Here is a 19,629-nt window from a genome sequence, read left to right on the forward strand (position 1 = left end):
TAAAAGGCTCTCTGTTCTCTTCACCGAAGTAAAGCCGTAGATGTCACCCGCTGGTTTGTAAACATTTTAAACCTGAAATTTTGGTGCTATTGCCAGCGTTTTTGGAACCACAAGTGACCATATTTGGACAATTAGAAGGATTTACTTCACCCGCTAACATCAGCTAGCTAGGTTTACTGAATCCAAATAGGGTGCACCAACGGTTCCTCATTAGTTCAAAGATAAAAGTTTAAAAATCACCTCTTGCAGTTGTTATGAAGGCAGATATCAGCTATAGAAACAACCATTTATATCAGGCTGTAAAGACGGTGACCTCGCCTTCTTCTTTTAGCTGCCCCCTTTAGGATCGCAACAGTGGATCATCTGCCTCCATCCTTAGCAACCCCCTTTGTCACACCAACCGTCTGCCTGTCCTCCTTCACTACGTCCATGAATCTCCTCTATTTTCTTCATGCCTGGCATCTCCATCTTCAGCGTCCTTTGTCCAGTATATCCAATATCTCTCCTCTGCACAAGTCCAAACCATCTTAGCCTCTCTAACTTCATATCCACACTTGAACTGCTCCTCTGACATACTCATTTATAGTCACTCCCATTGAAAATCTTAACAGCTTCAGCTCAGACACTTCCAGAGTGGCCTCATTTCTTTTTGTCGCTGTGACAATTTCCAAACATCTCAGTGACCTCAGAAATCTTCGAGTTTGAAAAATTCAGCCAAAATCTTCTATCCTCTGTCCACTTGAGGCTGATCCCCAAAGTGACAAAAATCTACTAGTTTTGGTCTCTTTAGATATACTGGATTTAGGGGATGACCAGGCTGTTGGGGTTAAACATTTGTACTTACTGTTTGACTCCAAGTTTTCTTTAAAATGTCTCTCCTCAGTCATCAGTCATCCTTCCAATAAATCTACTACACCAACTGAGCCAAGATTTTCCTCTATTCTTCTGTGACTTCTATGACTGCTCAGCTGTGGTTGGTCTTCTTCAAGCAGAGACACAATATGATGTACAAAAACTCTGCAAGTAACAAAATGTACTGTATTAGTTTCACAGCAATCTTTTTCTATCTTGCTGTTAAGATAAAGGCATCTTGCATGACAAATACCAGAAGCTGTACCTCAAATCCTAAGAAAATTAAGTTCTTGAGGATTTTAGATTTCATCTCACACAAAGTGATTCTCCAAACCTGCCCAGCAGGAACTAATCCACACGAATTCTCAGAAAATAAGAGAACCTGTAATGTTACTCAAGTTAAATGGAAATACAAATTTAACCTCAAATAATCAGATCAAATGCCAAGTAATTGATTGTATTTTGATGTGGATGTGCTTTCTTATATATTCTCAAGATGTGCAGGGACATGCAGGAATTCCTCGGTAAACTTTTAATTTTAATGTAAATATTTTTGTCTTCCTTGTTCCCCCTTGCTGAGGTTGGAATTTCATTCCTCAGATGCCAAACATTTTCCTCTCGCTGCCTTTACTTGTCATAGGCGAGTGCCACTTTTCTCAGGCGGGGAAAAGCTGCAGTAATAAATCGCCATGTGTTGAGTACCATTTTCAGCTTTGGCACCATGTGGTCTGTGATTTCCCATTATTTTGGTCCTATCTGTGCAAATGCAGATCACATTTCCTGACTCGTATGTCAGTAACTGTGAGTGAGGTGAGGCTCAGCTGAGGGGAAAGGTTAGGATTACGTGAGTACTAAGTTTGAACAGCATCATAGTGGGAAATTTAGCCGAAAAGTCATCCTCATCCAGTCTGCATGGAGAAAGGTTAAACCTTCATGTATGCATTCCACATAGATGCAGACTGGAGCATAACTTACAAAGACTGTTGTCAGGTTATCGCCGTGATTTCACCACTGTGACTCCTGCCAACTGTGCGCGTGATTCAGAGTGGATCAAGAACAGATGTCAATGTTCTGAATTTCGACTTTGTTTGTTTTTCATGGTATGAAAGTGCAGACTCGTGTGAAATGCACTCCACATAATTCACGCTTCATCTACAGTCAGAAAAATGTTAAAGTCAAGCGCCATTTGAAGCAATGCGAGATACAATCGAAGTGTGTGTGAGGAATGAAGGGGACAGTTGGTAACAAATCATTTGTCCTCCTTTCCTTTTGAGCACATTTTGTACTAAAGGCATGTGTGAAATATTTGGAAAAATAACTGTGGGGCTCTGTGTTTTGCCTTGATTTCCATGGAGATTCCAAAACTTCCTGCCTACAGCAGCCATGGAATGTGCCCCCGCCCCCTCAGCGTTTCCACATAAATCAGGGCACTGACTTCTAATTTTAGGGATGTTAGAGAGACGATGCAAATCTCTCAGAGGAGGCCACTGGAAGCAAATTTTTCGGCCTGAGTCCACTGCAACATTATTTGCTGAACTGCTCGACTTAATTCAATTAAGCTTTATTTATAAAAAGTCTGTTTACAATAACAGTCACCTCTATGTAGTACGGTAAAGACTCAACAACATTAGATCAAATGAGCACCACTTGGTGATGGTGGAGACGAAGAACTCCAGCAGAAGACGCATCCAGCAGGGAGGAGCTGACATCTTAGAGAAAAGGAGCTTACTCTGCTCTCCTACTTCAACCCAACGTCACAGCAAAGCTCTGTCGATTTCAGCGGAGCATTGTTTGGGTGACATGTCACTCTCTGTCACGTTCTCATGAGGATGATGTCTTTTTATCTTGCTAAAGTGTTTTGTCTTGGGTTTTTTTTAAGACAAAAGTCCAAGTCATCATTATCAGCTTCTGCAGCGTTTTATCAGCACTGTTCATGTGCAGCATGTCTTTAAGCCCCATCCATCTATTTTCTTCTTCTTACCCAATGGGCTGGGGCCTAGAGTGAGAGGGGGGTACACCCTAGACAGGCCACCAGTCGATGGTAGGACCAACATAGAGAGACAGACAACCATTCACACTTACATTTGTGCCATTAATCATTTTATAATCTCCAATTAACCTAAGCCTATGTATATCCTTGGATAGTGGGAGGAAGCTGGAGTACCTGTAGAGAACCCATGCAGACACGGGAGAACGTGCAAACTCTCTGGCCAGATGGTGACTTTGAATCCAGTTCAAACTTCAACTCCACTTTGCCCATCGGGGACCCTCAACATGAACATCTGAACATGATCCTTCATCTGCTCTATGTTGATGTGTATATATTAGCCTAACTATATCTCTGTAGCTAGCCACCAGCTACCACATCATTATATGTTAACATCTGGCTAATGTAAGTAACTTTCTGCTAAACCTTACAAATCCTTTTTTTTCATGGATGCCTGGACATGAAACTTTACTGTAACATCTGGGAGAACAGCCAAACTGAGTTGAAAGAATCTGGAGCTTTGTGAGCTCTCTGTGGTGCCTCAGTGTTTGATTGAGTTCAGACATAATGACTTGTTTAATTAATTGAGTTGTGAGATAATGAAGCTGCCATGTTTAAAGGGGTTCTTGGGGAGAGTATACTTCATTAACCACGGAGAACCTCTCTTTGGTGCTTTAGCTGGTTGCTGTCTGGGTCTGCTAGTGGTTTCCAGTGAATCAACTGTGCTGCACAATCCAGAAAGGCCAATTCATTGTAGGGAAGGAATTATTAGATGAGTCAAAACACACTGTGTCTGTAGCAACACGGAGAGACGTGCTGCAGAGGACAACCTTCATGCCAGAGAAAAACCAAAAAACCAAAATAAAAAATGAGTCAACGTTAAGATCAGACATTGTACAGCTGTGAAAAGTCACTTAACTGAAGTCTGAAATGGTTATGAGTAATTAACAATGCAGACAAATGAGTAAGAGTCAAACTGGTATGTCACAGAAAAACAGTGTTTCTTTCTTTTGCTTGTACTCATGTACTCATGTTAACATTTCCTTGATTTTTAATCACTGATCTTACTAACTTACTGCTTACTTCCTTGGACTCATTTAATCGTTCCAAATAAAACCAGTCACAAATAATATCCCAAGAATTTACGAGTGTTTCACAACTTAAAGAAACATACCAGCAGGTGTATGCAACTGAATAGGCACAGCTGGGGAATTCCATGGCATGCCTCAGCATGCAGCAGTGGTTGAATAACCCTTTATGATCCAGGTGGATATAAATGATGACTATGTGCAGAGAGCTAATCGCTGATGAAAGATCGTTTGTGAATTTTCACTCATGTTAATGTAGAAAAGAAGAAGAACTTGACACTGTTTTAACACTTAAGTGGGAAAATACTGTAGTGACTTAAATAACTGTTATACTTTATCTTCAGATATACTCTTTTAAAATGTTCTCTTTTAGTTTATCGTACCAATACTCTTTTCCTTTATATAATTAATCATTGGTGTGTGAAGTTTATCGTTTTGATTTTTCTTTAGTTTTGGGTTCCAGTTTTATTATTACTCGTACCTCCCTGTGTTCCTCTGCTTTGTGTTTACTAGGAGTTTTCCTACTTCCATATTTAGCAGCATTTAGCATTTCCTGTTTTACTTTGAAAGAGTTTTTATTTTCCTGTGACTGCTTTTTCAATCTTTCTGTTGGTCTGGTTGTCTTGACTGTTTTTACACGTTGTTAATTACTATGTCCTGCATCTCTTTTAACTCTTTTGTATAATCCCGGTCACGCAACAGTATATAATCTTATGAAACTTAATATTAATACAATTTAATATTAATATCCTAAATTATAAAACGTGAAAAAAACAGAAAAGGTGCCATAAATTTGATAGTCAGAATCAGAATCAGAAAGACTTTATTTATCCCCAAGGGGCAATTAGTTTTTAGCTTTGAAAAATAGTGCAAACTAACTGAAGTAGATGTGCGCTAATGCTGAAATACATTACAATATATTTACTTATAATAAAAGAGCAATTTTTGATTGTGCTAATGGAGGGCAGCATATTTCCAAAACAGGGCAAAAGAAAAAGCCATGGCATCAGCAAAGTCGCTGGGCAACAGAAATATCTATGCCAAATTCATCCAACAGTTGTTGAACCGACCTTTAAACAGACATTTCCACCTGTTAGCTAAAAATCAGCTAGTCCCAAAAACAGCATCATAAATCCCTTAAAAACTAAAGTACAGTTTCATATATCCTAATCCTGTTGCTGTTTCTACAGAACTTTTTCACATGTTTCCCACAAAAAATATGTATATATCTATTTGATCACACTGATGGTATGAGATGTTGTTTGTAATCCAGCAGCTGAATAGCCTAACGATATGACCCAGAGTTGTGCATAGTTTTATATCTTTCCAATGGTTTTTACTTTGTTGTATACATTTTTTCCAGATGGTGTTTGTGGTTATGATTAATTGTGTAGTTTCACTGTAATTTTAGTCTCAGTAAACAAAGATAAACTAAAGCAATAATTTTGACCAAAGCAGAAAATCACAGAAAATATTGTTCTCATTTTTTCCGTTAAGTTTAGTTCTTATTTTTATGTCAGTTGGCTAAAATATTTTTTACATGTACTTCTACATGAAGTTAATAACTTTGACATATACCAGGGGAGCTTCGAGGATGTTTTAAAAAATTGGTTATCATGTCGGGGCCCACATGAAACCAAAAGATATATGATCGGCAATATACATGGGGGGAAAGTAAACATCTGGACTTTTGGGGTGATACAGATGTTTTACATGAAAAGGGGCTAGAGAAGACTTTGAGCATAATTCTATATTTAAAAGCTGTTTTATTTAAAACATAACCCCACCTACTAATGCAAATTTTCACTGAAATATACTTTAGAACGTAAATTAAAAATACTCATTATGCAGATTCAGTAGAAAAAATATTAAGTAGAAAAATTAGCTAAGTAAGTTTTTTTTTCTGAGGGGGGGTTTAATATCCAACACTGTGATTTGCTCTGATGAGGAACCAAAAAAGTTGCTAACCAAAATGGCTATAAGATGAAAAACTTAGTGTGACTAAAAAGGGAAAAGGGGGGGAATGGAAACATGTAGAGAATGTAAAGATGTTTTGATGACCTGCTGCTGCTCTCTAGTGTTTATGTGAAGGTATTACAGTTGCTCCTCCTCTCAAACTGACACCTGGTGTGCTGGGACTGAACTTCATGCCAGAGCTTTTTCAGTAGTGGGGCAAGCATAAAGTGTAAGATAACAAAATGTCTTTAAGGGCTTGGATCTTAATGTTTTGAAGCTTTACTTTAAGTTTTGTTCCTGTCCTTGTGATTGGTGACAAAAGGATAGCAACATGAGTGAAAGGGAAGATTTAGAAGCTTTCTTTGTTTGTTTTGCATCTAAGCGAAAATGAAAACATAAAAAAAAACCTAGGGATATGTTTTATTTGATTTGCAAAGGGAGACTGAGCTCCTGTTTATTAAAAAACAAAAATCAGGCAGTGGAGACCATATTAACAGTGTTTATTTCTCCCGTAAATCAGGAAATTTACATGTTAAAGACAGCTTAACACTTTAACAGGATTTAAGATATTTCATTACATTTAACAAGTACTGGCTATTGTACATTATGAGGGGTGCCTGAAATCCTTTACTTTAAAAATATTGGGGTGTTTTTTGTCATTTAATTCTTGAATTGTGTGTCTGGTCGCTTATTTCTTTGAATTAATTACTTTCTGTGCGGATATTTCATTGCTGTTGAAGCATAGGCAGCATCAAGTGGCCTTTAGAGGAACTGCAGTTTTTTGCACTTCCGCCTTGGCTTCCTTTTTTCGGAGGTTCCCACTTGGCTCCAAAGTGAGCTCGATTGCGTCCGTCGATCACGTGACTAGAGTGTCTTAGCGTCCCCCTAACAACCGCCTACCTCCTTCAGCCCGTTGTACCGCTTTATGGCGCTAAAAACATTTCTATTGGCTAGCGATCGAGCAGTCCCTTCTCTGGTTGGTTGAATGTAGAAAGTAGGTGCAGTCCTATCTCAGCGGTCTTCCGGCTTGCATTTTGAGAGTGAAAAAAAGAAAAGACGAATGGAAAAATTGTAATCCACAAAACGAGCATTGCCCAGCAACTCATCGATACGGTAAAGTCTGCGCACACACAACAGCCTTTTTGTCCTTTTAGCTGTAGGAAGTTTGTGCCGCTGTACTCTGTATAAAGTTCAGGATTTGGCATGAAAAGCAGGTTAGCGGGGCTAGCGCTTCCAGTGTTAGCATGCTGCTAGGTGGGATAGCTGCCTAATGAGGCAGCTTTTCGGTTTTAGGGTTACAGAGGCTAAAACAGCCACCACGGTGGATAGTATCTGACTGAGCTGAAAACGGGTGTGATTCTAGTTGAAAGGCCTTTTCTGTGCATGCTTGTTAACGTCATATTTGGTGCGCATCGACTCAGTTTGCTGTCTGTCATACGATACCGACTACATAATGTCAAACAAAGGTACTGAAGCCGTTCGATCCTTTTCAGACACTCAAATACAGCTTTTTCCTGTGATGTTAAACAGCTCTTAATTTCATGGACACGTTCTCTGCCCTCCGTCTGTCCGTTTTACGTTCCCGCGCTGCATGTGAAGGGTTAATCTACATGGCTTTTGTTGTTGTTGAGGTCCTCGGACTGGATCGTCAAGAGCAGAGGTTTTCAAATATTTTGTGACCAAAGGGTGAGCTAAAATTTCACGGCACACTTGTATTTATACCAGGGGAAAATAATCTATATTCAGGTCGGGAATTTAACCCCATCCCGGGATACTTAAGCTAACCCTGTGTGGTATTCGGGGCTTACAGTCTCACGCTGTCTGTACGTAGCTACAATAATTAACTTTAATAATTGGATGTTTTAGTATTTTCAGTAAGAGTGAAGAGAGTCTGTATCCATAACTATGCAAAGCACGTCCATAATGAACAGTTATGCCGTAAAAGATATGTGTCATAAATATATTTAATTTTTAAATCGTAGTAGGCATACAGCGGCTGTATGGAAAAAAGCCTATTAGAAACTGAACTGTACTGTGCAAAAAAGTCTTGACACATTGGGAAATGGGTGCAGAAATTATTTGAAACATGCAAACATACATGGAAATACAGTACATAAGGCCAAAACGGAGTTTGTGCAGTTCTAACGAGCTTACATTCGTAACGTTTTGTATTCATATTTACATTAATTTTCAAAATATCCTCCATGACTGAGCCTCCATTGTGTTTTACAGATGGCGGTGGAAACTCATTTTTGAACCTCTTTCCTCACCTCTCGTTATATCCACAACAATTTCACCCCAAAAATCTCACTTTTGGATTAATAACTCCATTAGACCAGTTGTCACAGATTCTCAGTCAGTTTCTTGTGTAATTTGGCAAATCTGGCATTCCTCAGCCTTTTCTCCCTGTTTCCCATGATGCCTATGATGGTGTTTTTAACTTTGTCATATCCTGTGTGCATCTGCTTTGCATCCTGTTTTAGATCATAAATAGTTAAAATGAGCTCCCAGCAATTCCCCCGACATGGGCTGCCTGCTTCTAGTGGGGGAGCACCTCAGATCCCAGCACCTGGAAACCTGGTGCCTGTCAATCAACCGTCAAGCGCTTCAGGTAACATTTAATCACACAAAAATGGCAGAGAAGATGTAAGTGTGTAGTTGATGTCTAATCAAGTTCTTTTTCCTCAGGCGGAGGTGGTGGAGATGCAGACAGCAGTCGGGATGGTGACCACGGTCAGCATGATCATCCACCTGCCGGTGGCGGGGGAACCTCGACTTTCAGAGATGAAAAGCAAGAGACCATGGTGGTCAGACCATACCCACAAGTACAGACGCAGCTCGGCCAGCCTCCAGCTGCCACCCAAAACGTGGCCATTCAGCCCGGCACACCTGCAACCTTACCCACCCCCTCTGTCCAGCTCCCACAGGGCCAGCCTGCAGTGCTTACTGAAAGCCAGATGAAGGTGACCTTTAAGTCTCTGTTTGAGTTTCTATAAACTTAACCATCTCCAAAGTAAAAGGAACATAATTTGCTTTCTTATATTGGCAAAGTTTTCTGAGTGTAGACAGTGTTCAACGTAACATTTTCCCCCCATGTCTCAGTTTTTGCAATTCCTGAAAATAATAAGACGCCAATTTTCCTTATATTTTAAAAAGTATGTTATTGTAGACTAAGCTACCCAACAATAACTTAAAGTTAAAATTAGCTCTGAAGTACCAAAAGGTTCAGTAAAACTCTGATCTGTGGGGGGGAAATGTAATGCTGTAGACAGGAATCTCATCATAGGATATTTCTTTTTTTACTTGAGCTTGAACTTTTCACCTGGGCTGTCTGAATCTGATCATCTAGCTTGTATTATTTGTTAAAACAAACAGATGTTAATTTTTTTAAATTGATGTCTTTTTCAGGCGGTCTTGAAGTCACCAATGCCAAGTCGTCTTATTGCTCCAGCACCAGCTTCCAACCAGGCTCATATGCCCATACCCCCCAAGGTGCCTGGTCACATAACAGTCACCATCGAGAGCAGCATCGCTACCACCCCGTCTATCCCTGTGGCAACCATCAGTGGTCAGCAGGTGAGTCTTTTCTACATTTGCTTTTAATGTTTGTCTTTTTCCTGCTGACAACTAAAGACCTGTACTGCTTTCTTGGTGTTTAAGGGTCACTCAAGCAACGTGCACCTGATGCCGAACTTTCAGATCATCAGGACCCCTGCTGCAGTTCCTCAACAGTCCTTCCCACCACACTTGCCTCGAGGTATATAGCGAGGAAGACTCCTGTGGGAGTACCTTTAGTGCAGCTTTGGGAAACGAGTACTTGTAAATGATCTGTCAAAGAGAAAGTAAAAGTTAGATGCAAACTGATTTGGACAGTCATCTCCTAAATGTTGTCGACAGTATGTCAGGCTTGCATTTTGATGGATTGCTGTATTTTCTGTCCTGCAGGGGCTGCTGCAGCAGCTGTTATGTCCAGCTCCAAAACTGTCTTGCGGCCAGCCACTGGAGCAAGTGCAGGCACTGCCCAGCCGACAGTGCCACACATCATTCACCAGATTCAGGTGCCCTGCAGAACTTTAAAGAAATAAGAATATTCATGTTAGTTATGTAGAAGCACACAGTATAAGGCTGCTGCTGTTTTTTGTTTTTCCATACTGTCCACAGTCCCGATCTCCTGCAACAACCTCTACAGCTGTCCTCCCAACCGTGGTGGCTCCCATCTCAGTGACTAGAACTCAATCTCCAGTTATCAGCCAGACAGTCTCACACTCTCCAGAGGTGATACATGGGTAAGAAAAGATAAAGTCTGAGATCGTTCAGTATGTTCTTAGCCAAGTTTGTTCGCAGTTTAGTGCTACTTGTTTACTTTGCATTTTTGAAGAGGTCATATTTATCTATTTATTTATTTTACTATTTCAGGCGTCCAGCAATGACCATTCACCCCCCTCCACCCGCTGTCAGCATCCAGAGGCCTCAGGGGACCCGTGACACAGCCACACGGATCACTTTGCCATCACACCCTGCAGTCGGAGCTCAGAAGCCCCAGCCTCCGCACACAATGACACAGGTTACTACTCTTGATGATGCACTGCAAAAATATGCAATATTTATTTTGCATAATAACTAAAATCTTGCCTTTTTTCCATACAGAAATCCATATTCAGTAATGTGACACCAGTAGCTGCAGCAACTGTGGCACCAATAGTTGCCACGAACACTGTGCCATCAACAACTACAATAGGTATCAGCTTTTATCTTGATTAGCATGTCAAATCTTTGTAATGTTATTAAAGAAGAAGCTGAAATCTTGTTTCATTTCTGTTTAGGCGCTGTGACACACACCCAAATGACGAGTAGCACGATTGTCACCATGACAATGGCCTCACACTCTTCTCATGCTACAGCAGTGACCACCTCCACCATCCCTGTTGGTATGTTGACTCTTTGGCCTCGTTCATGCAACATTCATTTTTGTGCTGCTGCCTTTTTAAATGACATGGAACAGAACGAGCTGCGTGTTTACAACTTGAAAGTAATGAAATATTATTTCTAGTGCATGCACATCCCTACATATGCTATCTCACCTTTCATTATTAGCATGTAGCTTTTCTTAACAGTCTTCTGGGGTGTTGTTCACAGCTAAAGTGGTCCCTCAGCCTATTGCCCATTCTTCACCCCGTGTTCAGCCTGACTACCCAGGAGAGAGAGCCAACCTCATCCCCATCCCTGGCCACAGGTCTTCTCCCAACCCTGTCACCATGGAAGCCCGCAGCGACAATAGGTGAGCTCACTGTGCTGGGGAATTTAGTCTGATCATATGATGGGGTATTACACAGTTGTATCAAAAATCTGTGCGCTTTCCTCTTATTTCCTCTAAAGTTGTGGAATTAATCCAAGTTTAATTTCAGTTGAAATTTTTGGCCAATTAGAAAACAAGTTGTCACATTGTGTTTTCCATTTTACCTTTCAGCATATCCTCTTTGTTGTTCTCCCTCCATAAAACTTCCAATTCAAAAGTATTAAATATATTAAATATCTCTTTAAGTCTGGACCAGCATGTGGCAATGATCCAGATCACAAGAGTTTAAAGTATAAAACATCACAGACAATGAAGACAACCAATCCGATCTTGTTTTAATTCTTGTTTCTTTCTTGTTAAGACCTTCTGTACCAGTGCAGTTCCAGTATTTCCTGCCTGCCTACTCTTCGTCATACCCTCTGACACATACCTACACCCCTATTAGCAGCTCTGTGTCCACCATCCGCCCGTACCCCGGTAAGCACTTGCTATAGTCCGAGTGTCTGCTCATTATTGGAAGGACTTAAGTCTAGTTTAGTGTAATGTAGAGCCTGGGATTTGAAAAATCTTTTACCCTTTTGTGCTCTTTAAGTTACTCCTCAAGCTCCGAGTTCAGCGTTGCCAGCTCAAGCTGGAGTGGGCGTGGCGACCACTGTGCACCTGAACCGCATGCAGCTGATGGCAGTGGACCGCATCGGTCTGCCGTCTGCACAGATCAGCACCCAGGGGATCCAGCAAGCACCGATCGCAGCGCAGGGCATTCAGCCTGCATCGTTAGGCGTTCAGGGTTTGCACACGTCTGCGTCAATCACCACACAGGGAATACAGCAGGCGCCGGTCACTCAACAGCAGCAGCAACCGCAGTCTGAAGCAAAGCCTGGTAGTTACTTAGATCATACCAAATAGCATGGTCTCTGAGTCTTTTACTGAAATTTGTTTGTAATTAATGTTTTTTTTTTTTAATTCAGGGGTTGTTTTGGCTGATGGCTTTGTAGCAAGCCCCATTAGCAGCACCTTCAGCACGACCCAGCCGGTAGCCACCATGGTGCAGGCGCACACCCAGGGGGGAGGAGTGGGAGGAGCTCCCACACTGGTCTCCTCCCCAAGACCGAGTATTCTCCGCAAGAAGCCCGCCAATGAAACGTGAGTATAACACATGAAGCAGGGTTTTGCAGTAAACCTTACATCTTGTTTTTCTAAAATAAATATGGAGAATGCTGAGACATTTTGCAGGGTAGAAATAAAACTGAGATGAATACACAGATGATTCCCTACTAGAGAGATGGCTAGTTTTGAAACCAAAACAGGAAAAGTCGTAAACTCACCAACTTATTCTAACCAGAGTAAACAAACTAAAGGTTTGAAAAAGCACTGTACTGAATATTTTCAAGCTTATGTATAAAATCTCTTTAACCAAACATGGTGAGAGTAAAGGAGTGAGGGAGAAACACAGAAGCATCGTTGTTGGAGATTTTCAGTAATCGCTCTAAACGGAGGATTACTTTCACACGCTGATCAACAGCTCTGAATCCAAAGTGTCAAAATATCCATGTCAAACCATATCAAACTTCCAATTCCAGGAAAATAGTTTAATGTTTTCTTTTCTACACTTCCCCTTTCTCAGGTGTGTTCGTAAGAACCTGATCCCCGCCCAGTCTGAAGCCAGTACTGGGAGAATTGACAGCGGCGTGAGAGGAGCGGGATCGCCTCGACCCGCTGGGTGAGCTTGTGTCTCATTTGTTACATGTGTGTTCATTTCCTGTTTTGTGTCAGTGATGTAACGTGTTTTGTTCATCCATCAGAGTGAAGCCCAAAGCTGAGGTGCACATGGCAGTGGCCCCTCCTGTCATAGCTACAGTAGAAGCATTGCCTTCTCAGGGCGGAGAGCAGCAGGCGGTGTCCTCGAACACCCAGCACCTCGCTCAAGCCATCCCCACCATGCTGGCTACACCCGGCCCCGTGCCTCCCTCACAGCCCTCCACTGTCCTGTCCTCCTTGCCGGCTGCCATGGCTGTGACTCCCCCTGTCCCGGCCTCGATGGCCAACACTGTGGCTTCTCCCACGCAGCCGGCTGCCAGCAGCACTCCAGCATGTGCCACGAGCTCTGTCTGCCCAGATGTGAAAATCAAGCAGGAAGTGGAGGCGATGGACACCTCTCAGCCAGGTGACAAACGTGTTTGTGCTCCAAATGTTAAAGGTCATCTTTATAGAAAATATAAATAAAAACTAACATGCAGGCTTCCCCTTAGATCCCAACACGAGTATGTCAGCGGCCCCAGCCCTCACCACACAGACGTCCACCCTGAGCACCCCAGCCACAGGCGATCTGATCCCTGGAGCCTCCCCGAGAAAGAAGCCCCGCAAGCAGCAGCATGTCATTTCCACAGAGGAGAGCGAGATGGTCGAGACTAACAGCACGGATGAGGAGAAGACCCCAGGCAGGCCCATCACCGGCAGGGCCGAGAGACGGGAATCTCCACCAAGGGAGTATGTCGGTATGTAAACTGATCATGGCAGTGTCGATGATGATGGTGATGTTTCCTGTCTGCACTATTAGTTTTGTAACACCTGTTTCTATGTTGAAGATGAAGAAGGAGTGCGCTACGTGCCGGTGAAGCCTCGCCCACCTATTACACTTTTGCGGCACTATCGTAACCCCTGGAAAGCTGCTTATCACCATTTCCAGAGGTACAGCGACATCCGGGTCAAAGGTGAGTGTCTTACTGGCTGCAAACAAAAATATTTAATATTTCATACCAGCAGCAGCTTTTTCAGTAACTGAAAAGGGGGGTTACTTTTTAATTTCACAGTAGATTCCTATATGTGTGGTAAATATTGATGGATATTTTTGTAAACTTTTGTGCAGCTGTATGATTAATTAATTATCCATTAATGCATCAAACATGCAGATCCTGAACTCACAAACAGAGTTGAAAACATGGTATTTACTTTAATTACTATTAGAATTCAAATGAGAACCAAAAAAAGAAAAACAGAGGTAAGGGTGATGGGTGACACAGTCACCCGGTGGAGAGTTAGGCCATGATCAGGGACTGTTTTTGACCCTAAAGGCCACCCAGAGATGAACAATACATTATAATTGTACTTAATAAAATCACTGATGATAGACTAAATAAATAGATTTTAGGTAGATGCTTGTGCATTTTAACAACTTTAACAATAATACAGACAACAATGTAGTTAAACAACTTACAGTTGGTTTTATTGGAAATTAACTTTAAGCTGTTAGGCCCCAGGGGTTTTCTGAGCTTTCTGCTCGAAAATGAAATGACCAAAATAAATGGAGTATTTCTCTGCAATTACAAACTCTGTGTAAACAGTCTTGGTATCAAAATAAAGCTAACACTTGTGAGATGTCATCAGACGTGTAAATATTACTGCAGATGTTACTATGGCAAAGTTGCTGTGACTCAAACATAGAAAAATTTGATTTTTTTATATCCCTCGTCTAAGTATTTTATAGCATATAACACCTTTGAAAATATGCTTCAGTTCACATTTAACTCCAGAAAATCATAAATCAAAATATGGATATTACCTGTCCACAGGTTCATGGTGACGTAACTGCTCTTTTAACTGTTTGGTGTCTGCTTTGTTTGGTGTTTCTAGAAATGGTTTATATGAGATTTTAGCTGAGATTCAGAGGTTTCTGTGGAAACTACTCATGTCGGCACTTATATTTCTGACCTCGTGTTGTAACTGAGTAAACGTGATCTCCTCCCTTTTTCCCCCATATTTGGGGGTGCTGGGTGCTTAACTAGTTAAAAAAAACACAAACAAACATCTGTCTCCTATTTTTTGTGTCACATAGGAAAGAAGCATCAATATCTAATGAAAAGACTTATTAGTTTGGCCTTGCTGTGTATCATTGTGGTGTTTGGTGCAGTTTTTTTGTTTGGTGGGGTTGTTGTTGTGTTTTTTTTTTTTTTTCAAGTGGAAATGAATATCTCTAACAAGTCGATTTGTTTACATTTGCACATCTTAATTTTTAAGAGAAATGTATATATTTTTTGAGTTTGTGCAACATGCATATAGTTTCATTTTTCAGTATTTGTCTGTGGGGCATTTTTCTATGTTTTAACAAATGGTTTTTACATGGCCTTACAGAGGTGATGCTAAGGGAAACGTGCATTTTTTTAAAAATTTTTTTTGGTAATGTGCTGGAAAAGCTTGAAAATTGACCTTGAAAGTGCTTAAAAAGTGCTTGAATTTGACCCTGAAAAATGCGTGAAAACCCTGAAAAGCTCATTAATGTGAAAACACTGTTATAAATAAAGATAAATCATTACACGTAAAAGACACTGATTTAAATTGCAGGTAAGTCATAACCATTTGTTTATCTTGACACAAGTTGAACTAAACATCGAGTGAGTTTAGAGTTTGAGGGGTTGAGCAAAAATGCACTGTTATGCTTCTGAATCATGCAAGACAAAATCAATTCAGTTTTATTTATACTGCGCCAAATCACAACAACAGTCACCTCAAGGCGCTTTATATTGTAAGGCAGACCCTACAATAATACCAAATATGCAATAAGAGTAAACAAATTCCTTTTGTTTGTATTATAATCTTGATTTTATCATTTAAAAAAAAAAAAAAAGCCAAAATCAAATAAAATGTTATAACTGTAATTGAGATTAAAATTAAAAAACAGAGAGGAGCGATCAGTGAAGTGTTTGAAAGGCTTGTGTTGAATCTTCTTTGTCATTTTCCTCAGTTTAATTCTGCTTTTTGTTAATGTTTCAGAAGAGAAGAAGGGCTCCTTGCAGGATATGGCCAATCAGAGAGGAGTGGCATGCAGAGCACAAGGCTGGAAGATTCACCTGTGTGCGGCACAGCTCAGGCAGCTGGTGGGTGCTGACCTCCTGACCTTTATTATATTGGCCCAGTTAATATAGTTTTGTCTTTAAATTGGGGGAAAACAGTGCTTAAAGTGAGCTTCTGTTTTTAAAAAGAAATGTAATCAATTAAAAAATTGTTACAATATTTCAGTGTGACTTTGCATTTCAGTTCAGAGACTTTTACGCTCTTTAACAAGCAGATTTTTTTTATTTTTTTTTATCGCTTGTTCTGCAGTCGAGTTTGGAGCATGATGTGTACAGCCGCCTCTCCACCCTTCAGGAGGGTCTGATTCCAAAGAAGAGGGCCGGCGCAGATGATGACCTTCACCGAATTAACGAACTAATACAGGTGAGGTTGTTGCTGCACATTAAAAATAAAGGTTTCACTGCTCAGGTTATGCAAATTTAAAAAAATCAGTATTTCCTAAGTTATACATGTGGGGTGGGCCGGAGTTAAGAACTTCAGGACTTCTTTTAAGATATTTAGTAAATAGATAATTAAAACCTCAGCGGAGAAAAAAAGACTAAACAGGAATGAAAACATGAAGAACGGTGCGAATAAAAACAGTATACTGTACCTGTGATCTGTTTAATGCCAGACTCTCACTGTCATTAGCAAAGTTAATGACAAAGCAAAGTTCAGTGCTTCACCCTCCAAAATACACTCATTTGGTTATAAACCATGTGGATACAAATTTTATTGCTTATTGGGTGAGTCCGCTTGCCCTGGTCCAGTGATGATGCTGAGTTGGTTATAGAAGAATATTGTGTCTCTCTGAATCCAGTTCACTTTTTAGAGGCGATTTGGTTTTGTCAACTTGTCTGAATTTCTCCTTAAAGTTTCGAATAGCACAGCTTATGAACCCACAATGTAAAGCATCTGAAAAGTGAAGCTCTGCCATTTTTATACTAAAAACAAACCAATGTTCTCTCTGCTTTTCTCTCTGTGTCATCAGCAGCAAAAACATGTTTAAAACTAAAGTAAAATTGATTTCAAAGTCCAAAAATTTAAACCCTGGACATCTTCTAAAATCACACAGTGGGGCAAACTGGAGTTTTTGGCAGGCCATTTCTGGCCCCCGCGCCTTATGTTTGACACCTTCATTATAAACACAGACTTGGCTCTCTATGATCCTAGTGACAGCAGATAGCCGTCATATGGTTATGTGTAACACAGCTGTTCAATGGCCAGCCAATCAAATTAAGCTTCGCTTTAAGGGGGAGGAGACAGAGGATGAACTGAGGGGCGGGACCAGGCCCAGTGTAAGATAAATAAGGATTATTTTTAGCTGTAATCATGCAAAGCTGCTCTGGAGTCCAAGAATAGAAGTATTGGCTGGAAATGAGTATAACAGATCCTCTTTAACACAGATTGGGCTTCTGAGTTTTGTAAACTGCTGCTTTTTTTTTTCTTCTTCTGTAGTTTGTTCATGTAGTTCCTTTTTGTTCTTGTTAGGCAGGCTGGAAAAAGCCCCACAGCTTCTCTCTTTCAGGTACATGTAATGTTAGTAATGAGTTTAGCAACTCAATCAGTACATTTCTCCTCAGGGTAACATGCAGCGCTGTAAACTGGTGATGGACCAGGTGACCGAGGCCAGAGACACCATGATGAAAGTGCTCGACCACAAGGAGAAGGTCCTGAAGCTGCTCAACAAGAACGGCACAGTCAAGAAGTCCTCCAAACTGAAGCGCAAAGAACGGGCGTAAGAGCGACCTCCCCATCTGCCAAGAAACCGCTGCCGTTCCCACCGTCTCTCTCTCCGTGTAGGGGTGAAGGAGCTGCTCAGAGTTTTGGTGCTATGATTTGCTGCATACAATCACACGCACCCTCCATATCTGTGGGCACAGAGAAGAGCAACAGGACTGCTTCGAGGAACAGGAACTGGTTCTCGTTCAAAACACAGGAACATTGTAGGTTGTTAGAGTGGCCACTTGATGGCCACCGTGTTTTGTTTTGCCCCCTTCCCCTTTCTTTTAATGTATGAAACCCCCCCCCCCCCAAAAAAAGATCCTTGTTACTAACTTAGTTTCTGCCTCTTGTAAGACTTTTGGCACATTGTGTATCTGTGATATTCGGCTCTAAAAAGAGGTGCAAGGTGAGTTATCCAACGGAGCCGGTCAGAATCATTCAAAAGGACTCCTTTAGCAAAACTGTAAACGGACTAATCTCAGTCGTGCTCTTTTCATCAGTCTGTGCCTTTATTTTGTCAGTGTACATGAGATGGACCGGGCCGAGCTGCTCCGCACGCTCTCCAGATGCTGTTAAAATGTCATTTAAAGAAAAGTTTCAGGTTACTTCTACTGCTTCCTTTTTTTTAAAAAAAAAAATCCAGCAGCTTCATTTGTTTAAAGAGAAAACAAAAAAAGATCTTTTATCAGCCACAATTTAGGTGTAATCTAAAAATCCGGATATGAGAAAATATTTCAAACTGCCATCAAATCTTCACTTAATCTGGAATAAAGAGAGCGGCTGTGCTCGTGTGAACAGCGGACTGAATTCATGTAAATCACTGTAAATGTGCTTCTGTTTTTCCATCGACCTCGTTCTTTTCCAGTTTTGTACTCGATGAAACGTTTTGTGTGCTGTGTGACGTGCCGCTTTGTGCTGCAGAGTGTACGAGCTGAAGTGAGCCTGAAACATCCAGACCTTGTACATTGTTTTTGTCTGTGTAATTATAGTAAAGATACTGAAAACAATACAAGTTCTGCTCTTATTTTTGAGTTTTCATCCTGCTAATTGTGTCCGTATATAAAAACATTTCACAGCGTTATATAAATATGAGTGGATTAGGAAATTATTCTGACTCAGATGGAGTCACAGGTTGAGGATGAGCCTGGTAGCAAAATGTTCTACCTGGTTTTAAGCAGGTAGAACATTTTGATCTCTTTACACAGTGAGACTTGCAAGGGGGTGTAAAACGGATGTAGTTTCAGTTTGTAACTGAAACTCACCCTCCCTGCCTGTACTCCAGTGTTTGAACGTTGCGCTTCAAACTGTACTACAAACCAGGAACTGATACTTGTTGTACTAATTCATATGCAATTAATTAATTAGCATATGTTCAGCATTCAGTGCAGTATTATAGAAATATGACTATGTTCTTGCATTTTTGCAAATCTCTAAAATTAGAAACATCCTGCATCAGAATATTATTGAAAAACTAGTTCATCCATTTATTATTTGTAGGCTGGATGCTGTAATTCAATATTATCAGGTTGTCCTAAAAGACTTCCTGATAAACCTTCAGATTATCAGTTTGGATTTGGGAGACAGACACCCTCTTTACTTTTAAGATTAGGCATAAAAATATATATATATTTTTTTATAAAGCTTATAGTTAGGGCTGGATCAGGTGGTAATTAGTTATTATTAACCTCCTTCCTCACCTCACCCCCAGCCTATTACAGCCGATGGCCGCCCCTCCCTGAGCCTGCTTCTGCCAGAGGTTTCTTCCTGTTAACAGGGGGTTTTTCTTCCCACCGTCACCAAGTACTACATGAAAAATCTGATTCAGTCCCACGTGTCACTTAATTTGGCCACATGTTGATGCAGCTGAATTTCTTCCTTTATTTTGGTTTTTGCTTCTG

General features: G+C 40.8%; 1 protein-coding gene across 2 annotated transcripts; it reads left to right on the forward strand.

The window, feature by feature from the left end:
- The first annotated feature begins 6,761 nt into the window (after positions 1–6,761).
- sap130a (Sin3A-associated protein a) lies at positions 6,762–18,738 on the forward strand. 2 transcript variants are annotated; one of them, XM_040040330.1, is made up of 21 exons: positions 6,762–6,996; positions 8,367–8,494; positions 8,572–8,846; positions 9,292–9,459; positions 9,544–9,640; positions 9,829–9,941; positions 10,045–10,169; positions 10,300–10,447; positions 10,531–10,621; positions 10,707–10,811; positions 11,020–11,161; positions 11,541–11,656; positions 11,772–12,059; positions 12,148–12,322; positions 12,804–12,899; positions 12,982–13,343; positions 13,429–13,674; positions 13,765–13,890; positions 15,947–16,050; positions 16,277–16,390; positions 17,590–18,738. In XM_040040330.1, the coding sequence occupies exons 2-21, from the start codon at positions 8,383–8,385 to the stop codon at positions 17,746–17,748; spliced, it is 3,162 nt and encodes a 1,053-aa protein (XP_039896264.1). In that variant the 5' UTR covers positions 6,762–6,996; positions 8,367–8,382; the 3' UTR covers positions 17,749–18,738. The 2 variants fall into 2 exon arrangements, with proteins under 2 accessions (XP_039896264.1, XP_039896265.1); XM_040040331.1 differs by lacking the exon at positions 6,762–6,996 and adding an exon at positions 7,029–7,349.
- Positions 18,739–19,629: the final 891 nt, after the last annotated feature.

This window comes from Simochromis diagramma, unplaced genomic scaffold, assembly GCF_900408965.1.
Source record: "Simochromis diagramma unplaced genomic scaffold, fSimDia1.1 OVJJ01000026.1, whole genome shotgun sequence".
In the NCBI taxonomy this organism is placed as follows: Eukaryota; Metazoa; Chordata; class Actinopteri; order Cichliformes; family Cichlidae; genus Simochromis; species Simochromis diagramma.